This window comes from Vicugna pacos, chromosome 13, assembly GCF_048564905.1.
Source record: "Vicugna pacos chromosome 13, VicPac4, whole genome shotgun sequence".
In the NCBI taxonomy this organism is placed as follows: Eukaryota; Metazoa; Chordata; class Mammalia; order Artiodactyla; family Camelidae; genus Vicugna; species Vicugna pacos.
The window spans coordinates 45,099,236-45,120,956 of record NC_132999.1 but is presented as its reverse complement, the minus strand read 5'-3'; the positions used below and the strand labels follow the sequence as shown (position 1 = coordinate 45,120,956).

The window sequence follows — 21,721 nt, the reverse complement described above, 5'->3', positions numbered from 1 at the left end:
CGCATTTGCTCTCTCAACCCACCCATTTCTTCCCTTACTCCTGTCCCTTAAACGCATCTGTGGCATTCTCATCTCTGCTCATTTATTCACACTTCCCTTTGCCTGGAACTCATTTTCCCCTGGCTGAAATCTATTTCTGCTTTGAACTCCAATCCCACATAATAGTCACTTATCTTTGGGTATGGTCAGATTACATTCATCATTACAGTTACTCAAAAACATTCTTTTTTTGACTTGACTATAAACTACCTGTGTGACCTCAAAGTAAACGACTGCACTAGACACTGGAGATACCTATGTATAATATATATGTGACAATTTGTGGAGCAATTTGTATTTTGGTCTCATTTCTGCCAGTGATTTCTCTTCCCACGCCCAAGAAGGTCGCCAGGCCTTAATATTCCCTAGCTGAAGGCTTCTACGTTTTAGATCTAAAAACCAAGTTTCCAGGCACCTAGAAAACAATTCTAGAAAGGCTTTTGAAAAGCGTGGGTTTATTAGGGGAACTGATCCAGAAAGAAAAGGGATGGGAGCCAGGGCTTGAAGCAAAAATCTGTGGAGGGAAGGAAAGGGTTAGAAAAGGTACCAGGTTTCTGAGAGTTTATAGGAGAGTAGAGACCTAGTCTTCATTTACATATAGCTCCCCACGACGAGGAGAACGCTACGGGAGGCTGTCCACTATATACCTTGGCCTTGAGAGTAGTGATAAAGGTCTGTTTCTTTGAGCAAGTGTGGAATGATTCATTGTGAAGGGCAGGAGGATTTGCACTCACATTAGTAGAAGGAGCCACTCTAGTGATGTAACAATCACAGATTTAGGAGCTGGCCTCTAACCCACTTTTTTGCGTAAGAAACAACGTCTGCAGAAGCATGTAAAGAGTTAAAATGCTTTACGATGACTTCTCTGACCAACAATGGCTAACGTTTTAGAATCTATTACATTGGAAACCGCGGGTACGACTTCTGTATTCCCTGCTTTGGTCTGGAGCCCTTTCCCTCGCTAGATATCAGGTCTCCAATCTGAACCCTCCCTCTTAGTTCAACTCCTCCAATAGCCTTCAGTCTTTCCACTAACCCGTCCTTCCTCAATGTCTCCCCTATTCTTCACCCGTGTTCTCCCCTGCGCCCTCTTTCTCCTCCCTGTTCAGGCAGTCTCTCTCCCTCCCCTCTCCCTGCCCAGACAGCCCCAACTCGCTCTCCTTCTCTTCTCGCGTGCCCCAAGCGGGTCTCCTTTCATTTCCATCCTTCAGTGACCGCCCCCCAACCCTCGGCCTCAAAGCCGTTGGAAGGGGCGTGGCCCCGGGAGTAACAGGTCTCCCGCCCCACACGCCGCGGGCCCGCGCGCAGACAAAGACATTCCACAGCCCCCGCCCCCTCCGCGCACTCGGCCAGAAGGGGGAGGAGACACGTGTCCCGCTAGCGCCGAGTCACGTGGAAAAGAAAACGAACGGAGCCCGCGGCCACCTGCGCACGCGCACAAGGCTTCGGCCTGGCGGGCTCGGAGGGAAAAGGCGATCGGGGAGGCGACTTCTGCGTGCTCCGCGGAGGTGCGCAGGCGCCGTGGCCCGACTGGGGACTTTGTTCTCCGCGGAGAGACCCAAGGGCGGTGCCGGTGGCTAGCTGCGCACGCGCGCCGCCTCATTTCCGGTGCTCTCTTTCGCTGGGTCGCTCGGGTCGGCTTCGGTCGCCGTCGCTCCCGCTCTCCCACCCCCGCCAACCGCCGCTCGGGCCTTTGCCGCTGCCGCGTCGCTTCCTCGATCCCTTCGATCGCACATCCTCCCCAATGCAGCGCCGGGACGACCCCGCCGCACGCATGAGCCGGTCCTCGGGCCGCAGCGGCACCATGGACCCCTCAGGTGCCCACCCCTCAGTGCGTCAGGCACCGTCTCGGCAGCCACCCCTGCCTCACCGGTCCCGGGGTGGCGGAGGGGGGTCCCGGGGGGGCGCCCGGGCCTCTCCCGCCACGCAGCCGCCACCGCTGCTGCCGCCCTCGGCCACGGGTCCCGACGCGACAGTGGGCGGTCCAGCGCCGACCCCGCTGCTGCCTCCCTCAGCAACTGCCTCCGTCAAGATGGAGCCGGAGAACAAGTACCTTCCCGAACTCATGGCTGAGAAGGACTCGCTCGACCCGTCCTTCACTCACGCCATGCAGTTGCTGACGGCAGGTAAGCGGGCCTCTGGGGTCCCTCTGGGTCGCCCGGCCACCCGGGGGCATTGGTGGCAGCGGCTTTGTTCCTCTCGCTTCCCGCCCCCTGGGGACCCAGGCTGTCGTGGATGCCTTTCTCTCTTCCTCATCTTTAGGATCCTGGATTCAACGTTCCCTTCTCGGCCCAGGGTGCGAGGGAGAATTTCTAGGCTGCAGTGGAGGCCCGAAGGGGACTTGACGATCTCTTTGCGCAAAGATCTTGATGGATAGTGCCGCGCTCCCCGCCCCCTTGCCGACCCTTCCCCCTCCCACCTCTTGCAGCTGCCCCGCGCTTCGAGTGCTCAGATTCTTACAGAAATGAAGCTTTATCTTCCCCTTTCCCCAAAGGGAAAGCTTTTTTGATCGCAGGTGGCGGTCGGCGCCTCAACTGAGGGTGTAGGAGGTGAAGACAGCCTGAGCCGGGAGGGATCGTGGGAGAGAGGGCCGAGGTGAGATGGGGTGAGGCTGGAGTGCCCCGTCCACAGCGCCGCGGCCGCCGGGGCCGAGTTGGACTTAGCGGTAACGGAGCTTAAGTTGCTCGGAGGCAGGAGCAACCTGTGGGAATCGGAGCTTGAGGTTTTCCGAATCAGATTTCCGACTTCAGCCGATAAAATGGTCGTTGCTACAGAGCCGGACGGCTAGACCCTTTTATTTTACATCGTGCGCCTGTCATTCAAGAAGAGGGGAAATAACCCTAGAGACAGTGAAAGGGGATGATAGAGGCAAGTGAAGGATGGTTTGCGTCACATTTCTAGTATGATGGGAAAAAAACTGAGAGAAGTTGCATGATGCTTGTGTCTGAAAGGTTTGGTCTCCCCCCCTCCCTTTTTTTTTTTTTTTTTTTTTTTTTGCTTTAGTAGTGAAATAGGTTAGGAATAAGTTGTCTTTGTCCTGTCTTTAGACTAGCGCTCCTTTCCTGCTTAGCACTGGCTATCACCTAGTCGCTCTGATTTCTCCCTAAAGCCGTCTGTTTTGCTCTCTTCTAGTTAAAACGTTTTAATAAGTGTATCTTATGATACCTAAATTTCATCTAGCAAATAAAAATTCACGTTCAACACCGAATGAGTAGTTAGACTCTTTGGCAAGTTCCATATAATGGACAGATCCGTTATGAAAATGTCGTTTCCCTTTCTTTGTTCTCTATCTCCCACCATTGGTAAGAGGACTTTACTTTTAAACACAATAAACAAAGCCCGCGGTGGTCAAGAGTAAGAACATTTAGATAAACTACTTATATTTTCAACTCAGTGCTTTGCTGTTCTGTAACACAGTCAGATTGTTTGAAACGTTACTGTTCATCGTGTTCTTCTGGCAAGCTCTTTGAGGACAAGGAATGCTATTTAACCTTTATGTTTTTCATATTCTCTTGCATGTAGCAAACACGAGGTGTTTGAATCTGAAAGCAAGTACATGCAGATTCAGTAATGCCAGACTAAATGCTAAATAAAGGCTGAATGGGTCTTATTTTTATTTCCTCACATCTTTAATCAGTCCAGATTAAATGTGCGGGAATAAAATAACAAATTTGAGAACTTTAAGGTGTTGGCTTGGGTTTTAAATTCTAACTCTTGACTAGTTACCTGCACTTGGGAAACTTTCTAAACCTCAGTAACTTCATCTGTAAAGTGAGATGGTGAGTGGTGAGGATTAAATGTTGTGTAAAAAGCAATAGAACGGTTCCTTTTGACCTATAATCATTAGATAATAACTTGTCACCAGTTTTCTTCTAGTTGTAAATCTGTGGTACTGGGTAAGGTATGAGAATTCAAGGTTTTTTTTGCCTTCCTGAGCACATCAAGTGTCCAGTGTGGTACTCATCTTTTAAAGTAAAAGATCGCTTCTCAGTATGGCCATCAAAAACTATTGATCCTTAAAAGTTACTTACAATTTTTATCCATCTCTCACTGCTTAACTTCTGTTGCAAGAAAGTGCTCTTTCATTTTTGAATTTGAGTTTTTAAATTTTTTTTCTTTAACCAAATTGAATTTTAATTGGAGAAATAGGATTGAGGTAATGCTGGCTCATTGAGAGAACTGACGTAGGATGTATGAATACTCAGCATGGGTAAGTCTCAATATATGTTGGACCTGGCTTTTGAGGTACTTTTGAATGATCTGGAAAAGGGATTGTAGTAAAGTCAACTAGCTGTGAGGAAGTGAGACTGAGAGGACAATAGTAGTATTTGAGTTCTGATAAGGATTATGTAAGATAAGTATAGCTAACACTATGGTAGATGCTGGATACTGGTCTCAGCACTTTACATCAAATATTTAGCCTTCACGACAATACTGTGAGGAAGTTACTCTTATTATCTTCACTTTTATGTATGAAGAAACCGAGGCACACAGAGATTAATTTGCTTAAGGTAACAAAATTAGTAAACAGCGTAACTAGGATTTGGAGTTAGTCTGAGTTTGGATCCTCACACCTAACCCTTTTTGCCCTCCACCCCCAACCTCCCTCTATAGTACCTGCAACAAATAGTACTTTAACCTTAAAGTATTTTGTGCTAAAATATTGGAAGAAAATCTCTTTGAACATATAAAAATGCTAGCTGACAGTGCAGTTAAGATGACAAGGCAGGCACAGAAGGAGGAAACCCAGAGAGCAGAGCCTAGCATTCGGGACTGCAACTCCTTCAGGCACCTCTGCCCACTTCCCAAGAGGTGCTGCAAGACCCAGACCACTCTTCCTTTACCGGCCACACAGCCCTCCCTGTCCTTTTCCCAGCTTTACTTTATTTTGCACTTATCTGCATCTGATGTACCATATGTTGTAGTTATGTGTTTGTTTGTTGGCTGCCCCTTATTTATGGCTAGAATGTCAGCTCCACCAGAGCAGGGATCTTTTGTCTGCCTTGTTCCCTGCTGTATCTTCTGTTCCTTGAAGAGTGCGGCAGAGTGGCCTCTTAATAAATATTTGATGAATGAATATTCATCTTCATTGCATGATGGAAAAATATCAACACAATTCTGAGGGATTTTGATTTTGAATATAGTCATCTTTTTTTGTTTGTTTTTTTTGAATATAGGCTATATTAGCCAAATTGGTATTCAACCATGATGACAATTAAATATGTTTGCAGACATACAAGGATCGGGGTACCCATGCTTGTTTTCTAAAACAAAAATGATTTATTACTTATGTTAAATAAACATAGTGTTTTTATGTATATGTGTTTTTTTCTACTCTTTGCAACTGGGGAAATAATTAATTAATATAAGTGACACAGGAATAAGGAAACATTTTGAATAGATTAACAATCCTCAGATAATCTTGAAAGGATACTGAGAAATTCCCACAAGCACTCAGTGGAGAATATTTACAAACAATCTATTGAAACTTCAAAATAGTTAATTATTTTATTTACAACATACTATAGAAATACATCTGGATATTCCCATTTCGTTCTACAGGGCTAGCTAAACCTATTAAAAGCAGAAAGTGGAGTTGCTGAAGAACTATAGACCAAATATGGTCAGCCCTCCATATCCACAGGTTCTCTATATCTGTGGATTCAGCTAATGGCAAATCAAAAATATTTGGGGTGGGGGGATTCCAGAAATTTCCAAAAAGCAGAACTTGAATTAGCCTTGCACTGGCAACTATTTACATAGCATTTACATAGTATTAGCTACTATAAGTAATCCAGAGATGATTTAAAGTATACAGGAGGGTGTGCATAGGTTGTATGCAAGTGCTGTGTCATTTTATATATGGATATACTCAAAGATATTTGAGTATCCTTGGATTTTGCTATGGGGGGGATGGTCCTGGGACCAATCTTCCCTCGGGTACCGAGGGATAACTGTATAGGTATGAGTATAAATATTAGGAAAGAAAGGCAAAATTTATCATCATTTGCAACAGTGTCATTTGTTTACCTAGGAAAGTAGTGCATGGTATGGATAATTATAGGGGAAAGATGTATAAATCAGTAGATTTCTAATAGAGGAGCAGTAGCCAATTAGAAAAGAATTGACAAAATGATCTCATTTTTAGAGTATCAGAAGCTTTGGGATAGGCAATGAAATCAGTTCAAAATGTATGTGAATTAAAACACTAAAAAGGTGAGGGAGGGTATAGCTCAAGTGGTAAAGCTGATGCTTAGCATACATGAGGTCCTAGATTCAATCTCCAGTACTGCCTCAGTCAATCAATCAATCAGTAACGTTCCCCCACACAAAAAAAATTCCTTAAAAATGTATATGAGTAATCATAGCAAACAATGTAGAGCATATAACTTTTGCAGAGAATATAATGTGTGCCATGAGGTGTGCTACTCATTAATTCCATCTTGTGGCAATTCTATAAAGCAGGAAAAATTTTTATCTCTATTACAGATGAGGAAGATTGTGATCACATACTGTCAACCTAAAATTTTACTAGAGGTGATAAAGGAAGATCTGAACAAAAAGAAAAAAATACCATGGTCTGGTGGGGGGATGAACTAGTCTTCTAAAGATGACAACTTTTAAATTAGGATGTTGGTTTTTTGCATTTTCCAAACTAATTCCAACTAGATTTATTTTTTTCAACTTGACAGGTTGAATAAAAAAGTAGCTAGGAGAGTAAATGAAGGTAAATGAGAAAAAAAAATTTTGGAGACAGGATAATAATGAAAACCTGCTACATTGACAAAGATGGAGTCAAGACACTGCTTGGGATATGAATTAAAAGGAACTCTTAAAAAGTGCTGGTATAATTGTGAATTGGTACAACTACTTTGGATAACAGTTTAGCATTTCATCTGAAGGCTGAACATACAGATTCCTTAAAATTCAACAAGGAATATACCCAAAGAAACTTTTGCACATGAGTGCCTCACTCATAAAATGGCACACTTTGTTCACAAAATGATGCAGCTTTTTTCATCATTTTTGGATACTGTGAGATTTTCAAAAGGAAAGATTTATACAGCAGTGAAAATGAAAACTACAGCTACATGCCACAACATGGCGAAATCTTGGAAATCTAATGTTACCTGAAAGAGTAAGTCCTATGAGGCTACATACATATGGTACAATACTGTTTTTATGGAACATGATACTGGCAAGATGAAGTAAAATATTGCCAGCATGCATAGGTCTCTGATAAAGCAGTGTTTACAAAATTAAATGTGTTTACCATATGACTCATCAGTTGTGCTCTTGGGCATTTATCCCAGAAAAATTAAAACTTAGGTTTACATGAAACCTGTCCATGAATGTTCATGGCAGCTTTATTTGTAGTAGCCAAAAACTAGAAATAAATCATATGTCTCCAGTTGGTGAAGAGTTCAGCTATGGTACATCCATACTATGGAATACTACTCAACAATAAAAAGTGGGGGTGGATATAGCTCAGTGGTAGAGCGCATGCTTAGCAAGCAGGAGGTGCTGGGTTTAATCCCTAGTACCCCCATTAGAAAAAACTGCATAGTTTGTTAAAAAGGTAAACTTGATGAATGCAGCAACTTAAATGGATCTCAGTAGAGTTATACTGAGTGAAAAAGCTAATCTCAAAAGGTTACATCATATGTGTCCATTAATTAACATTCTTGGAAAGACAAAATAATAGAGATGGAGAACATTAGTGGTTGTCAGTGTGAGGCAGAGATGGGAAGTCGTTGACTAGCTACAAAAGGGTAGCGTGAGGGATCTTTGTGGTGAACTGTCCCATATCTAGGCTTTGGTGGTGATCAGATGAATCCAATTAAATGCATAGAACTAATTACACACACAAATATGTACATGTAAAACTGGTGAAATCTGAATAATGTTGGTAGATTGTATTAATGTGAGTTTTCTGGTTATGATATTGTATTATAGGTAAGTAAAATGTTTTCATGGAGAAAAATGGGTGAAGGATGTATGAGATCTCATTTCTTACAACCACATGTAAGTCCATGGTTACTTCAAAATAGGGTTTTTTGGTTTCCTTTGTTTTGTTTTGGTTTGGTTTGGTTTTTTTTTTTTTTAAGAGAAAAAAAGCCTGAAACTCTAAATTGTACCCTAAGAAAGAGATTTGGGAGACCGTGGTCAATATGCCATAATAGAAGGTTTGCCACTGTCCTGGAATTTGAGAATTGAGCCCTTTAAAAAAGGGCTCTTAACTCAGGCTTTGGAGGATTTTTTTTTTTCTAACAATACCCACCCTTAGTGAACAATGAATGTGAAATATTGTTGTTTGTATCTTTTTCTGGGGAGCTAGTCTGCAGAGGCTCATTACTTTCAACAAGATTAAGAACCTGTTGCTCTGTGCTCTTGATTTAAATAATAGATAATTTGAAAAATGAAAAGAATGGAGTGGTTTTATACAAAGTAAACTTACTGGAATTGGGATTCTCAAAGGATTTACTAACAGATACAGGGCAGAGAATTATAAATTTGGGGTTGATAGAGTTACGTGAATCATTAAGGGAAGTTGAGGGTGTTAATGGTACACTTCTTTCATTCGGTAAAATTTATAGATGCATGTTGTGTATTAGACATCGTGCTACAAATGGCGGATACTTAGTTTAGTGATAGAAAGGGGCCAGAAATTGTTCCCAGCGGGGGGAAGCAGTGCTGTCATTAGATGTATGAACCAAATACATTGATAGTCTGGAGAATGGCATGACCCCTGACATTTTGAAGCATATATCATATGAATCTTGCCCTCCTGGAAACACTATCTCTGGATGCCTTCATCGGGAAAATAGTGACCATTGTCTTGCTCCTTATGCAGCCTTTATCAAATGTTCAGGTAATGAAATGCATTTATGCCTTTCTTAGTTAAGCCAGTCTAGTTGATAAAGTTAACATAAGTTTTCCAAACTTCTCTAGTATTAACATTCTTCTGTTCATTAAATCTCTTTTTTCCATTAAAATTTTTTTTCCTTTTTAAAAGTAAGAAGGAAGACTAAATGAGGTTTAATGACTTCCCCAAGGTCACACACCAAGCATGTGGCAGAGCTGGGAATCAAACCCAGTTCTGTCTAGCCTCACAACTCAGATTCTTTCTTCTCAGACATACATTTAAGAAACAGTTCTCATCCTTTGGAGCTTACAGTGTGGTTTTGATAAGACCAAAAAAGGAAAGATTGTTACAGTAAAAGATGGAGTAGAAGAAATGCCACAAGATTAGTTGAATTTGCTTTGACATAAGGAATAACCTGGGTTTAAATACCTACTCTGTCACTAATTTTGTAATCTTGGACAAGATTTCTTCACCTGTTAAATGAGGATAATCCTGGTTATAAAGACAGAGGGAAACAATAAATACAAAATTCCTGACACATAGAAGGCAGTAGATATGATTATTGCCAACATCTGGCTTTGAAGCAAATGGGTCATCACCTCTCTGTGTTGTTTACACCTCAGTTTTTCTTTCTTTGACTCCTGGGACATATAAGGTCTCCAGAGGCCCAGGCAAAGATTGTTTAAAGGAGTCAGTTTCAAAATGGTTGTCTAGAAAGTACTTCTGCCTGAGGGTAAGCCATTTTTAGGAAGCTTCTTGATTTTTTTTTTTTTCTCCTTCCCATTACAGCCTGCTCGTAGCTCTCCACAAGAAGTGAGGCCAAGGAGGAAAATACAACAGTGAAAAAAGAAAGAGCTGGCAGCTGAGCATCTTAGGTTCCCACGGCTCCCCTTTGTTGCCTTTAGCTGCATGACAGTGTCTGGTGGTATAAGCTATACTTCCCAAAACTTTACAAAATCAGCACTTTCTTGCTTAAAGTCTCTGCCCCTCCCCCCCAACCAACCCCCTCATTGAGAGGCAATAATAAAAGCATGAGGTTTGATGTTAGAGAAAGCCTGAGTTTTAATCCTTATTCTAGTACTACTATAACAGCTTTGTGATTTAGAGGTTTAATTTCTCTGAGTTTCAGTTTCCTCAGTTACAAAATGGGGATTGTACCAGATATTTCACTGAGTTACTTTTTAGTATAAATGAGGTAATATTTGTATAGGATTTGATACATCGTAGTAGGCATTGAATAAATATTTGGTCTTTCCCTTCCAAACATGGAATATGACCCTTCATAAAGACTCAAGGTGCTTCTTACTCTTAAGCATTCTAGGCTGAACTCTCCTGATTTCTTTTATCTTTCAAATCCTGTTTTATTTAAATCATTGTTCTCTGAATTGTCTAAAAACCCTTTAATATTTTTTAATTGTGAGATAAATTGATCAAAGGGATCCTAATTAACATTTCACTAGTTCAAAATATAGCAGAAGGATCCATGTATATAAAGGCCTTAAATTCACAGAGCACATTATATTGATATTAAACTGTTCTGCTTGGTTCCATTTTTGCAGCCCTGTTTCCTATGGGAGTACAACAGCTTAACAGACTGAGTCTTATTTTCTTGCACTGGTCAAGTAAAGTTTCTGGGAAGTGGTATAAAATACAGCTGAAGGACCTAACTAGATGGCAGCAATGAGGGCACACAGAGGGAACATACATAAAATGAAGTATGTAATTTGCTCCATATTTTCAGAAACTCCTCAGTGAAGTTTTCAGATTAGAAATGTGGCATCTTTGTTCCTATAGGAATTTTGAGGATTGAGTACCCAGTTTTCCATCTTGGAAACTCAAGAGGATGTGTGTTCAGAGATGGTAGTCTCAAAACTACAAAAAGTTAATATTAGCAGTAAGTGGGAAGGAATGGAGGTCAGGATACACCACCAGTGAAACAACAAACAGGGTGTTGAATGAAGCATTTAGTCTGTTGATTGTAAGGTCGAATTTGTTTTCTATTCCAAGCAATGAAAAATAGAAGTGCAAAGAGCACTGTCTTTTAGAGTTCTTATAGGAGTATACTGTAACATCTGAAATTAGGCTTGTTAATAAACAGAAGCCTTCAGTTTGAAATTCTGAACTCTGTGAAGTCAGTCAGTCTCAGTAACTTTCCTTCATCTGTGTACTTAACAGCTGGACTTAGTCTAAACAGTTACTTTTAAGAACTATTAAAGATACAGATCTGCGGAATGTGTTTGAAGTAGTGTATCTTTATACATTGAACCAGTGGTTTTCAAAATGTGATTCCTAGACCAGCAATATCAGCATCACTAGTAACTTGTTATAAATGAAAATTCCTTAACAGAAATCCCAGACTCAGGGTGGGACCCAGCAGTCTAGTTTAGCAAGCCTTCCAGGTGATTCTTAGACACAGTGAAGTTTGAGAACCCTTGCCTTAAAATTATAGAAGATAGAAACACTGTGGAAGTATACTTTAGGGAATATAAATCTCTTTTTTTGTTTGTTTTTTTTATTGTTCTCAGTGGACCATATAACCTTTTAGTTGCTATTCATTGCCTCCACACTCTGCTCCCATCTCTGTTAGTACTTCTGTTACACACTTAACTATACTTCAGTGCTAACTGGAAACTCTATTATATAGACATAGTGAAGATCGAGACTATGTCTATCGTGTTCTGTTGTATCTCCTACACTTTACAGGACAAGGTGCCTGGCCTTTAGTAAGTCTCCCATAGTGGTTAGTGGTCATACCTTATCTGTTCCTTCATCTGCCTCTCCATAGGAAGCACTCAAACCCTTGTGATCACTAAATAAATGAAGTTCCCTAGTGATAGGAAGTCTTTTGAGGGGATCTTTTTGGATGCTAAGATTCTTGCTGATGAATTTGTCTTAACTTGTGAATTGAAATTACCTTGATGCTTTTTTTTCCTTTAGGACATTGAGTGACATATATTAAACACCTTCTAAGAAATGGGCTTAAGTTAGCATGCTTGTGTATGTTATTTTATTCTGTCTTTATAGCAACCTCATGTAGATATTGCCTTCATTTTACAAATGAAGAAACCAGAATTCAGAGCAATTAAAAAATGTTTCAGAGTTCACACAACTAGTGAGTGGCAGAGTTTAAAAACCAGGTCTTTCTAACTCTTAAAGGCACTGCTGTCACAAAATTATTATTACATTTTCCTTAATGGAGGCACTGGGGATTGAACACAGGACCTTGTGCATGCCAAACATGCGTTCTACCACCGAGCTGTACCCTCCCACTCTAATCACAGAATTTTAATGGGATTCTCCATTGTATATTTAAATTATTGACTTTGTCTCTTTGTTAAGATATGACTTAGTACTTTTTCTTGATGCAGATTTTAATTTTTTTAGTTCATCTATCCTCTTTTCCCCATCTCACCTCTAAATCCATTTATTTTTAAGAACATTTGAATGTCTCTGTAGAGGCTTCAGCTGGAAGTGGAAGAACAAAGTGCTCTTATTAGAAGCAGGCTTTGGGTTTCCTAGTCAACCTCATGTAGCTTTGGTTCTTTCATCCCATCTCCATCTGAAATTAGCACACTGATCTGAACTACTTGGTCTTGTTACACAGCCCTGCATGTTACTGCTTGAAGCAGACTCAAAATTTTGCCTTGTATTTACAAGAACAAAACTAAATTAAATCCTGTTTGTCCTATTCAGAAATTGAGAAGATTCAGAAAGGAGATTCAAAAAAGGACGATGAGGAGAATTACTTGGATTTATTTTCTCACAAGAACATGAAGCTGAAGGAGCGGGTGCTGATACCTGTCAAGCAGTATCCCAAGGTAAAGCAAAGAGTGCCTCACTTCTCTGAGTTGTCTTTGTAGTAGGAGAGTATGTAGTTTGTAGTATGGGCTATGGCGAAGACTTATGGAGATTGTGATGCATCAGAAACTTAAGCTGGTGAATCTTCTGTCCCATACTTTAGAACCTGTATAATAGCAGTTGAAACATACAAGTCCACAACTAGTAAAATAGCTGTAGCCAGAAAGGAGATATCATCTCTTTATTATCAAAAAACATTTTTTTCTCAAATGTTTGTTCTGGCTCCAAGTTCAGAGAAAAAAATTGAACCTTGAAAAGTTGCCTTCTGCCAAAAGATTAACCTGAAATCTAAATAAAGGAAATATGACATAAATCCTTGTGACACAAATAAGTTAATTTTATTTTTCACTCAAAGTTTTACTTTTAAACAAATGCTTTCTTCTGATCCTCCTTTTTTCTTTCTTTTTTTTTTAGAAAGCAACTGGTTGTATTTAGTTTATCAAACCATTACTACCAAAGGGTACCATGTGTCTCTTCTGTTCTGAATTAACTGCCTTAAAAATGTTTATGTGTGTTAAAGTACAGACGGTTGCAGTGTGATATTATGGAAAAAGCACCAAACTACATCAGGAAACCCAAATTCAAGTCTAAGAACTGCCACCGTAGATAACCGTAGGCTTATCACTTATCAGTACAGCCTTAGTATATCCTCAGTAAGGTGGGAATGATAACACTCTCCCTACTGTACAGGATTATTGAAGATAAATGAGACAATGTGGAAATGTTTTACTGGAACATACATATTTAAAAACCTGTCTTCATTTTCTGTTAGTTCAATTTTGTGGGGAAGATCCTTGGACCACAAGGGAATACAATCAAAAGACTGCAAGAAGAGACTGGTGCAAAGATTTCTGTTTTGGGCAAGGGCTCAATGAGAGACAAAGCCAAGGTAAGCTCACATTAGTGAGGCAGGAAGACATCCTAATGCCTTCCAGTAGCCCAGAATCTGGTATGGATGCCTTATGGAAGCTAGCACTTACATATATATACAGAATGTGACTCCTTTAAATTTACATTGGATATAAGAGATTATAAACCAGTTAATTTACTTGTTTGGCAACCCTAGAAGAACTAGGTGTGCCCTGGTAATTGTTTTCTTTCTGACTTTGCACAGTAATGGAAACGGCACTAGCAACTTCAGCGTAAGTAAGCTGCTTATCTGTGAAAGCTTGAAAGGGAAGCTGGATGTACGAAAACGCACACAGACTAAAGGCACTAAAATGTGAACAGCACATTCTCTTTCCAGTAATGTGAAAAAGTGAGAGCAGTAGTGTTGTAAGTACAGGTGATTCTGAGGTTTAGTTGACTGGTTTGTTGTATAGCGACTGGAATGTGAGGCCCACTAAAAGAAAGTATTACAAAAGGAACCATGAGTAATCCTAACAACAGAACCTAATGCTTATTTTTTCCAAGCCATAGCCCCACATTCTTTGTACTCTTTGTAAGTGCCAAGAAACTTCGCACCAAAACAGAATAGTCTTAGCTTTCTAGGGTCAGCTTCTTAGAGGAAACATACCTGCTACAGCCTAAAACCTTACTCTCTCAGGCCTCCTTTTATGCAGCCTACTTGATGAACATTGTTTTCTCAGACCCTCTTTTGTCCACTCACATTTCTGACTAGATGAATACAGTTAGGGCTGAAGTGGGCTATTCTAGCTAATGAGATTTATGCGAAGTTTTCTCCTCTCTCCTGACTTCTTTCCTTCCATAGAACTTCTAGACCGTGTAAGCAGATAAGAAGAGCTGATTATTAACAGCTCTACCTGGGATTTAAAAGCAAATGTTTGGCAATAAATGAATGGATGGATGAATGCTTGGCAAACAGGTGTTACGTGAATGGAGACTGGGACTGAGTTTGTCTCCTATACCTTCTTAATAAAAGCTTCAGTGAATACACCATGGATTCAAAACAAGTTAACTCTTAGCAGCAGACCAAATGCTGGTTTAGTAGGGTGTGTAAATTATCATTCTCCAGAGTTTGTTTTACTTTTTTCTTACACTTTACTATTTTTTTAGGTGTTGCGGTCATTTCTCGCTGTCTCTCTGGCCTAGAAGTAAAGTTGTCATTTTCTCCCTAGACTAAGTGACATGATGTTTTTGTGCATTTTTCCACAGGAGGAAGAGCTGCGCAAAGGTGGAGACCCCAAATACGCCCATTTGAATATGGATCTGCATGTCTTCATTGAAGTCTTTGGACCCCCATGTGAGGCTTATGCTCTTATGGCCCATGCTATGGAGGAAGTCAAGAAGTTTCTAGTACCAGTAAGGAAATCCATATTCTATATCTTTTGAGCAAGAGAAAACTAGAATCTTGTGCTATTGCTAAGACAGGGGTTCTTAACCAGGGTCTCTGCATAACCTGAAATTGTATACCAAATTCTGTGTTTATGTTCATTTTTTCTGAGGTGGTCCATTACTTGTACCTAGTTTTCAAAATACTGTGCCCCAAGGCCACTCTACCACTCCTTGTCTAATATGGTTTTAGTTGCGTACCAGTATCTCTTGTCAATATCTTGGGTCCACAGTATGTCGGGCATTCTAACATCTGGTTAACAAAGATAAAACAAGGTCTTCAAAAATTAAGTATTTTGGTTGTAATGTGGAACCAGGAGGTTATGATAGGAAAATGATCAAAATGGTCATAACCCCCTGCATGTAAGGGGATTATATTCTAGACTTCAGAGAGTCTAGGTGGTAACAGCAAGAAGCCTCTAGCCTGCAGTGTTAATGGATTAAATTCTGAGCTGGATACATTCAGGACTTTCTCTCCTGGACTTTCTTTACTGAAGTAGAGTTGATTTGAAAAAGACATGATTGTCACAGGCTTAACTGTTGGTGATATTAAACAGATTGGTTTTACAGCTACTTTCAGAATGTAACTATAAGGCCCAGGAAGAGTTGGGACAGACCAAGTTACCTGTCTTGCTTGTTACTACCTGGTCAGAGGTTTCATTCTTTGACTAAGTAAAAAATGGTGAATTTTTGCTTTTCAGCAAAGCTTGGTACTTTTCAGTTAACATACCACTTACTGTTGAATATTTACTAACCAAGAATGAATCTGGAGCCTTAGGAAACGTTCGGAATACTATTCAGCTAGGACTAAGTAAGCATCATAGTCTCATCACTGAAAGGTGATACATAGTTCTTGGTTCTTTTGTATATGTAAAATGAGGGCTTTGGAACTGTGTCTGAGGATGTGAGAATTGGTAGAGCAAAAATTTATAGGCAGCGTGTACCTATAATGCTGCACTCTAAGGATTCCAGCACTGTCTTAAATATCTCAGCAGCTGCTTTGCATCTAAGTACCTCATTGTCATTAGAATGTTCGACATGAAACAGCCAATTTAAAATATCCTAGAGGAAAACTGAAAGCTGGTAAATTTCCCTTGAGATTCTTTTTACTCTTTGAGTTGTGTATTGAAGCATCCTGAGCCATCCATTTTCTGAAGGACTGCAGGGGAATGCCCATCTCCTCTTTATCATTAGTCTCAACATACCGTTCAGAAGGGGTAGTTTTACAGGCTTCCATGTAATTGGATCTTCGAAAAAATAAGCCTGCCAGGGAGACCTGGGTTTCCTCAGTGTTGATGTGGCAATTAGAAGAATGTGAGCAACGGCCCATCATTGATCCCTTGATTCTCCAATGTGAGTTTCAAGCAGCAGTAATATGTAAGGTAGAAGGAGGTGAAGAGTTGAGAGGGGCATCTCTGTAGTGACTAGAATCTTCTATTCTTGAAGCTGTGTACACCTGGGATATATACAAATGCATGAAGTGTTAAGACTGAACGACTCTGATCAGGAAATATGTGGAAAGATTTGCAAATGGCATTTGACTCAATTCTTCCCTCTTGTGAAGAAAAAAGCCTATTTTTACATCCATGACCAGAGCCCTTCGTTTTCCCCCCTTAGAACCATTAACTGTACCAGAGAGGCTTCCTGGTACAGTAGGAAGAGCACTGGACTGGGAGCTTTATCTGCGTCATCTTGGACAAGTTATTATTTCACTTTTCTGAGCCTCAGGTTCCTTGTTCATCCCAAACATTTGTTAAGTATCTGGTAGGTGCCTAATCCTATGCTTGGGTCTAAAGTTACAAAAATGGCTCTTAAAGAGCTCACAATCTGGTGAGAAAGACAGGCAAACAATTCTAAAATGATGTGGTAAGTGCTTAGGTAGAGAAAATTACATGGTGCTGTGAGCAGAGGAGGGAGTTGAGGGGTCAGCATCAAGAGAAAGTTTTTTAAGAGGCGAGGTAATATTTTAGATTAAGTTTTGTTAATTAGTTAGAGTCCCTTAGGTGGACAAAAAAGGCAGTAATATAGTCTAATGACTCAAAGCCTAGATTTTGGAGACAGTTAATTCTGAATTCATGTGTAGAATCTGCCACTTACTAGCTCTATGTCCTTAGATGTCTTGCTTTATACTCCCTGAATCTGTTTTCCCAAAGACAGAATGACCTATTTCAGGATTATTTTGAAGATTAAACTGAAAACGCTATATAAAGCTTATTATATGTTGTCCAGTCATAGAGCTTACTTAATGGTAGTGGCTTTTATTATTCTAGGAAGAGGAAACTATTTGCAAGAAAGGATTGTGTAAGAGTAGCCATGTTTTGAACTTCAGTTGTTCAGCATGGCTTCAAAGGAGGTTATACATGGAGAGAGGATGGAAATGATCTGGAAATCTAGGCAGGGACCACATCATGAGGAGCTTCATCTGAATAATGAGGGGTCTACCGTCAAGACTTCCCTCAAAGAGGTGACAGGTGGGGTGCCATTTGACTTCAGAGAATGAATGACCTGAGACTGCATCTGGGCTTTCAAAGTTGTTCTTAGCACCCAAGCCTCATGTGGGCTAGATGACTTCTCAGTAAAAGATAGAGATGTTGCACAACACTCCTCATTATCTTTTATCCGTAGGATATGATGGATGATATTTGCCAGGAGCAGTTTCTAGAGCTTTCCTACTTGAATGGAGTACCAGAGCCCTCTCGCGGACGTGGAGTGCCAGTGAGAGGCCGGGGAGCTGCACCTCCTCCTCCACCTGTTCCAAGGTATAAATAATGGAGACCACTTGAAATAGGATGTAAATTTGATTGCGAGTATCATTTTTCTCTTATTGGTGCTCTTATCTCTAGCTCAAAATGGGTCTCAGAATTTGTATGTGGCATCAAGAGGAGAGTTCTGGATCTTGGGCACTTTGGTCATAGTCAAGTGCAGCAGTCCTGAAGTTTTTGGTTTTTTACTTTTGGACAGTTAGCATTTATAAATGCTCTCTGACTTTAGAATCTTACCTTTTGTGACTGACCTTATGGACTGTTCAGACTCTCCAAGGGAGTTAATAGTGAGTCATTAACAGGTCAACCATGGGACCTGGAGAGTCTTCTGGTATGGGTCCTTTACCCACCCATACATTCTTCTGTGTTTTAATAATTGTGTGTTTAAGGCATTGTAAAATCTCCTATGTAGCTCCAGAATTTGTAAATAAATCTGAACATGAAAGTAGCCTAGTTAGAAAAATCTCCATTTAAAATGAACTTTCTTTTTGCAGGGGCCGTGGTGTTGGACCACCTCGGGGGGCTTTAGTGCGTGGTACACCAGTGAGAGGAGCCATCACCAGAGGTGCCACTGTGACTCGAGGGGTGCCACCCCCACCTACTGTGAGGGGTGCTCCAGCACCAAGAGCACGGACAGCAGGCATCCAGAGAATACCTTTGCCTCCACCCCCTGCACCAGAGACATATGAAGAATATGTAAGAAGTTTGGACAATGTGCCATTTCCCAATACCCAGCAGGTTGCCAAAGGAAGTTGAAGGACAGGGCCTTGGCCCTTGATGTAGATGGCAGGGACTACCTGTAAGATTTGGAATCTGCCCTCTTCCCTTGCAGTGGATGTTAAACTGTGAGAATATTTTTCCGTTTTAAATATGGTTTACTGAATGTGTGTAGGTTAAACAGGAAGTAAGCAGTGCTGCTTCCCTGGTGTACAGTGTTTTACTAACGGGTCTCCCACTACTAGTACTGATAATGCTGAAGTTCAGCCTTGTACCTTGTTTCCTGCCCACACTGGAAGGGTTTTTTCCATTTTATTAGTTGCTTTGTTTCATTTTTTAAAAAATAACTATTTCTTTCTTGACTGTTCCACAATGGGGGTTAACATTTTGGAGGGAAATTTCATGTTCTGTGAATCCAGAAGCCTGCCATACTCCCATGAAAGATGATTACCTTACCTACTTTCTGTGACTCTGACTTTCTACTTCATTTTATTTGTTCTAGGGATACGATGATACATATGCAGAACAGAGTTACGAAGGCTACGAAGGCTACTACAGCCAGAGCCAAGGGTGAGTCAGGCAATAGAAGATCCATGTCCTAGGGATGGATGAGGGAGTTGGAGGAACTGAGATATTCAGGCAGCACAAATCTAAGGAGCAGTACGGCTCACCTTTTGAGAGTGTCTCCTCTGCTTTTGACATCTGTAAGGCACATAACTTGGGTTTGCAAATTTGGATAACTGTGACTCTTAAATCACAGAATCTGGGGTTAGCAGATGAAAAATTCCTGAGCTGTGGCTATATGGAAATAAAGGGAAAATGCCTTAAAATTATTTTGATTATCAAAAACATCACAGCCACATTAAAGTTGCATAAAAGTTTAAAAGAAAACTAGACTCTTCTAACTGTAACTCAGGTTCTTTTCTGCTCTTTTTTTAAAAGACTTTTTTTGTGTATGTATATATGTATCTTAACTGCGGTTGATTGAAAAGGCCTCATAATTCTACAGCAGGGACAGAACATTTCTCTTCATGTTTGTTTATTCTCTTCCAGTGAGCCCTGTGAATACATGTGTATGTACATTGTGGTTAAGATAGTCAATTTTGGATTGAGCTTTTTCACTTTAAATTGTATGCTCTGCATTTTTCTTTCCTATAGTTGTCATAACTTTTTTGAGTACCTAGTGTATACATGTTTTGGAAATATTTTGTGGTTTGAAGATGGGGTAAAATGAGCATTTTTTTTTAAATTATACACACAGTAAAATGACTAAAATATGAAAGTTTTGGGGAGAAAGATGAAACTGAAACATAGTTACTGTATAGCTCTAACATTCTGTCTTTGGCTTTCAGGGACTCAGAATATTATGACTATGGACATGGGGAGGTTCAAGATTCTTATGAAGCATATGGTATGTCTTTATTTCTGTGGTGGGACAAAATATGCAAGTATGTGCCAAGGAGAATGCTGGTGACTGGATTATTGGGGATCAGATAGTCACACATCCAAAGAGAAACCTCTGATAGAAGAAGGCCAGTGTGTTGATAGATGTCACAGTAGGAGTCCTGCTCTTACTTAAATTGTGTGATGTGCAGTAGAAAGAGGGACTGTTGAAATAAGATAGGTGTGCTATTGCTCTTGGAAGGCTAAGCAGATGTCCTAATCTAGGGCAGGTCCATCTTGGCCTGCTTGAAGCAGCAAGCTTTTAAGCTGGTTTTGATTTTTTCCTACTTTAGGCTGGAAGGTAACTAGGCCTGGGTTATGTTGCTGGACCTTTGCTAGTGATACCTAGGCCACATTGTTAGATACTAAGAATTTAATCATCCAGCACTTCTGCCCAACCTCGTTTTTAAAAACAATTTTGGATCTCATCATAAAGAATCTCAGAGTAGAGGAAAAGCTAGCTGAAAGAGACCTAGATGGCAAGAGCAGGTTGGGGTCAAGAACAGTGCTGGTTAGATTAGAAACTATTTGGGCTGGAGCCAATTCAGGGCAGTACTGGCACCAGGCTCCTTATTGTCTTGGAGACATCTCAACTCAGTCCTTGACCCCAGGAGAACTATAGATGCCAGAATGGCAACACAGCCAAGCTGTCTTCCCTGAGATTTGGTTGAAAACACATTGCTCAAGAGTATTACAAGAGCCAGTTACGGCCCTGTGTTAATGGGCCCCAGAGGGAGTGCCATGTGGCGGTAGACACAGAGAGAGCAGCCTTTTTAACGTGAGGTGTTTCCAGCATACCTGAGGGAAGTCCCCAGTCCCCAGTCCTTGACAAGGGCCTAGCAGCTGAAAATTTATCTTAAGATACTAGTTACTAGTTGACAGTCCCCCTTACCCCTAACTGAAAAGGAGAAGCCTCTTAGGGCCTCCCACAGAACTCCTCAGCATAGTATATAGTAGCCAGTCAGCTGCTTGCCCAGGGAAACAGCTTTTACCAGCTCTAGCTAAATAGTACTGGACAGTTCCCATCAGTAACACTGCACTGCTCTGCTCACATGCCACTATTTAGAAGGGTAGTATGATTGCCCTGGGGTATTTCCCTCCATCAGTGAGGCAGCACAATGGGACCTCTGTATGTGTTTGACTAAATTACATTTCTGTTTTGCCGGAGAAGAGACTGCACTGAAACAGGCAGGCTGCTCCTCGTGTTCTTGGTATGATGTTGCCGCGGTTAATCTGTTCTGATTTCTGCCTTTATAAACAGAATTAGAAAAGTAAACTGTCTTGTTGGTACCCAGAAGCCAGTTGGAAAGTGATGGACATATCTATTATACTAGAGGTGTAAACAGGCTTAGATAGGCTTTTGTGCAACTTTACATCCATGTAGGGGTTTTAGACCTGTAGTGGTGGAAGCAGATGTTTGTGAATGCAAGTATTGTTTGGTTTTTGGCGGGGAGGGGAGGTAAATTAGGTTTACATATTTATTTATTTTTAGAGGAGGTGCTGGGATTGAACCCAGAACCTAGTGTATGCTAAGCATGTGCTCTACCACTTGAGCTATATCCTCCCCTGAATACAAGTGAATACAAGTAGCTAAAGCAGTACTGGCTTGGGTAAAGGCTAGGGGTGAGTGGGACAAGAAAGCTTCTAAACACAACTCGTGTTCATGAGACGTCAGCTCTAGAAGTAAGTGGTCGTCTCCTGTAGGCTTTTCTCTGCTACAAAGAAAAATCATTTGAGGATGTCA

General features: G+C 40.8%; 1 protein-coding gene and 2 long non-coding RNA genes across 6 annotated transcripts in view; 2 read left to right on the top strand and 1 right to left on the bottom strand.

Moving 5' to 3' along the window:
• Positions 1-474: 474 nt before the first annotated feature.
• On the bottom strand, positions 475-1,360 carry LOC140700731 (uncharacterized). Its single transcript, XR_012079342.1, has 2 exons — positions 687-1,360; positions 475-553 (listed from the first exon to the last, which is right to left on the bottom strand). It is a non-coding gene; the product is annotated as an uncharacterized lncRNA (long non-coding RNA).
• Positions 1,361-1,495: 135 nt separating this feature from the next.
• The window catches only part of KHDRBS1 (KH RNA binding domain containing, signal transduction associated 1), a 37,975-nt gene continuing 17,749 nt past the window's right edge, over positions 1,496-21,721 (top strand). For all 4 annotated transcript variants that reach the window (XM_072974891.1, XM_072974892.1, XM_006196916.3 and 1 more), the window contains exons 1-8: positions 1,496-2,165; positions 12,599-12,723; positions 13,536-13,652; positions 14,879-15,025; positions 17,681-17,814; positions 18,312-18,513; positions 19,037-19,104; positions 19,887-19,945. In XM_072974891.1, coding sequence (XP_072830992.1) covers positions 1,784-2,165; positions 12,599-12,723; positions 13,536-13,652; positions 14,879-15,025; positions 17,681-17,814; positions 18,312-18,513; positions 19,037-19,104; positions 19,887-19,945 — 1,234 coding nt within the window. In that variant the 5' untranslated portion in view covers positions 1,496-1,783. The remainder of the gene's footprint in view (positions 2,166-12,598; positions 12,724-13,535; positions 13,653-14,878; positions 15,026-17,680; positions 17,815-18,311; positions 18,514-19,036; positions 19,105-19,886; positions 19,946-21,721) is intronic.
• On the top strand, positions 6,735-9,958 carry LOC140700732 (uncharacterized). The gene is made up of 2 exons (XR_012079343.1): positions 6,735-7,177; positions 9,695-9,958. It is a non-coding gene; the product is annotated as an uncharacterized lncRNA (long non-coding RNA).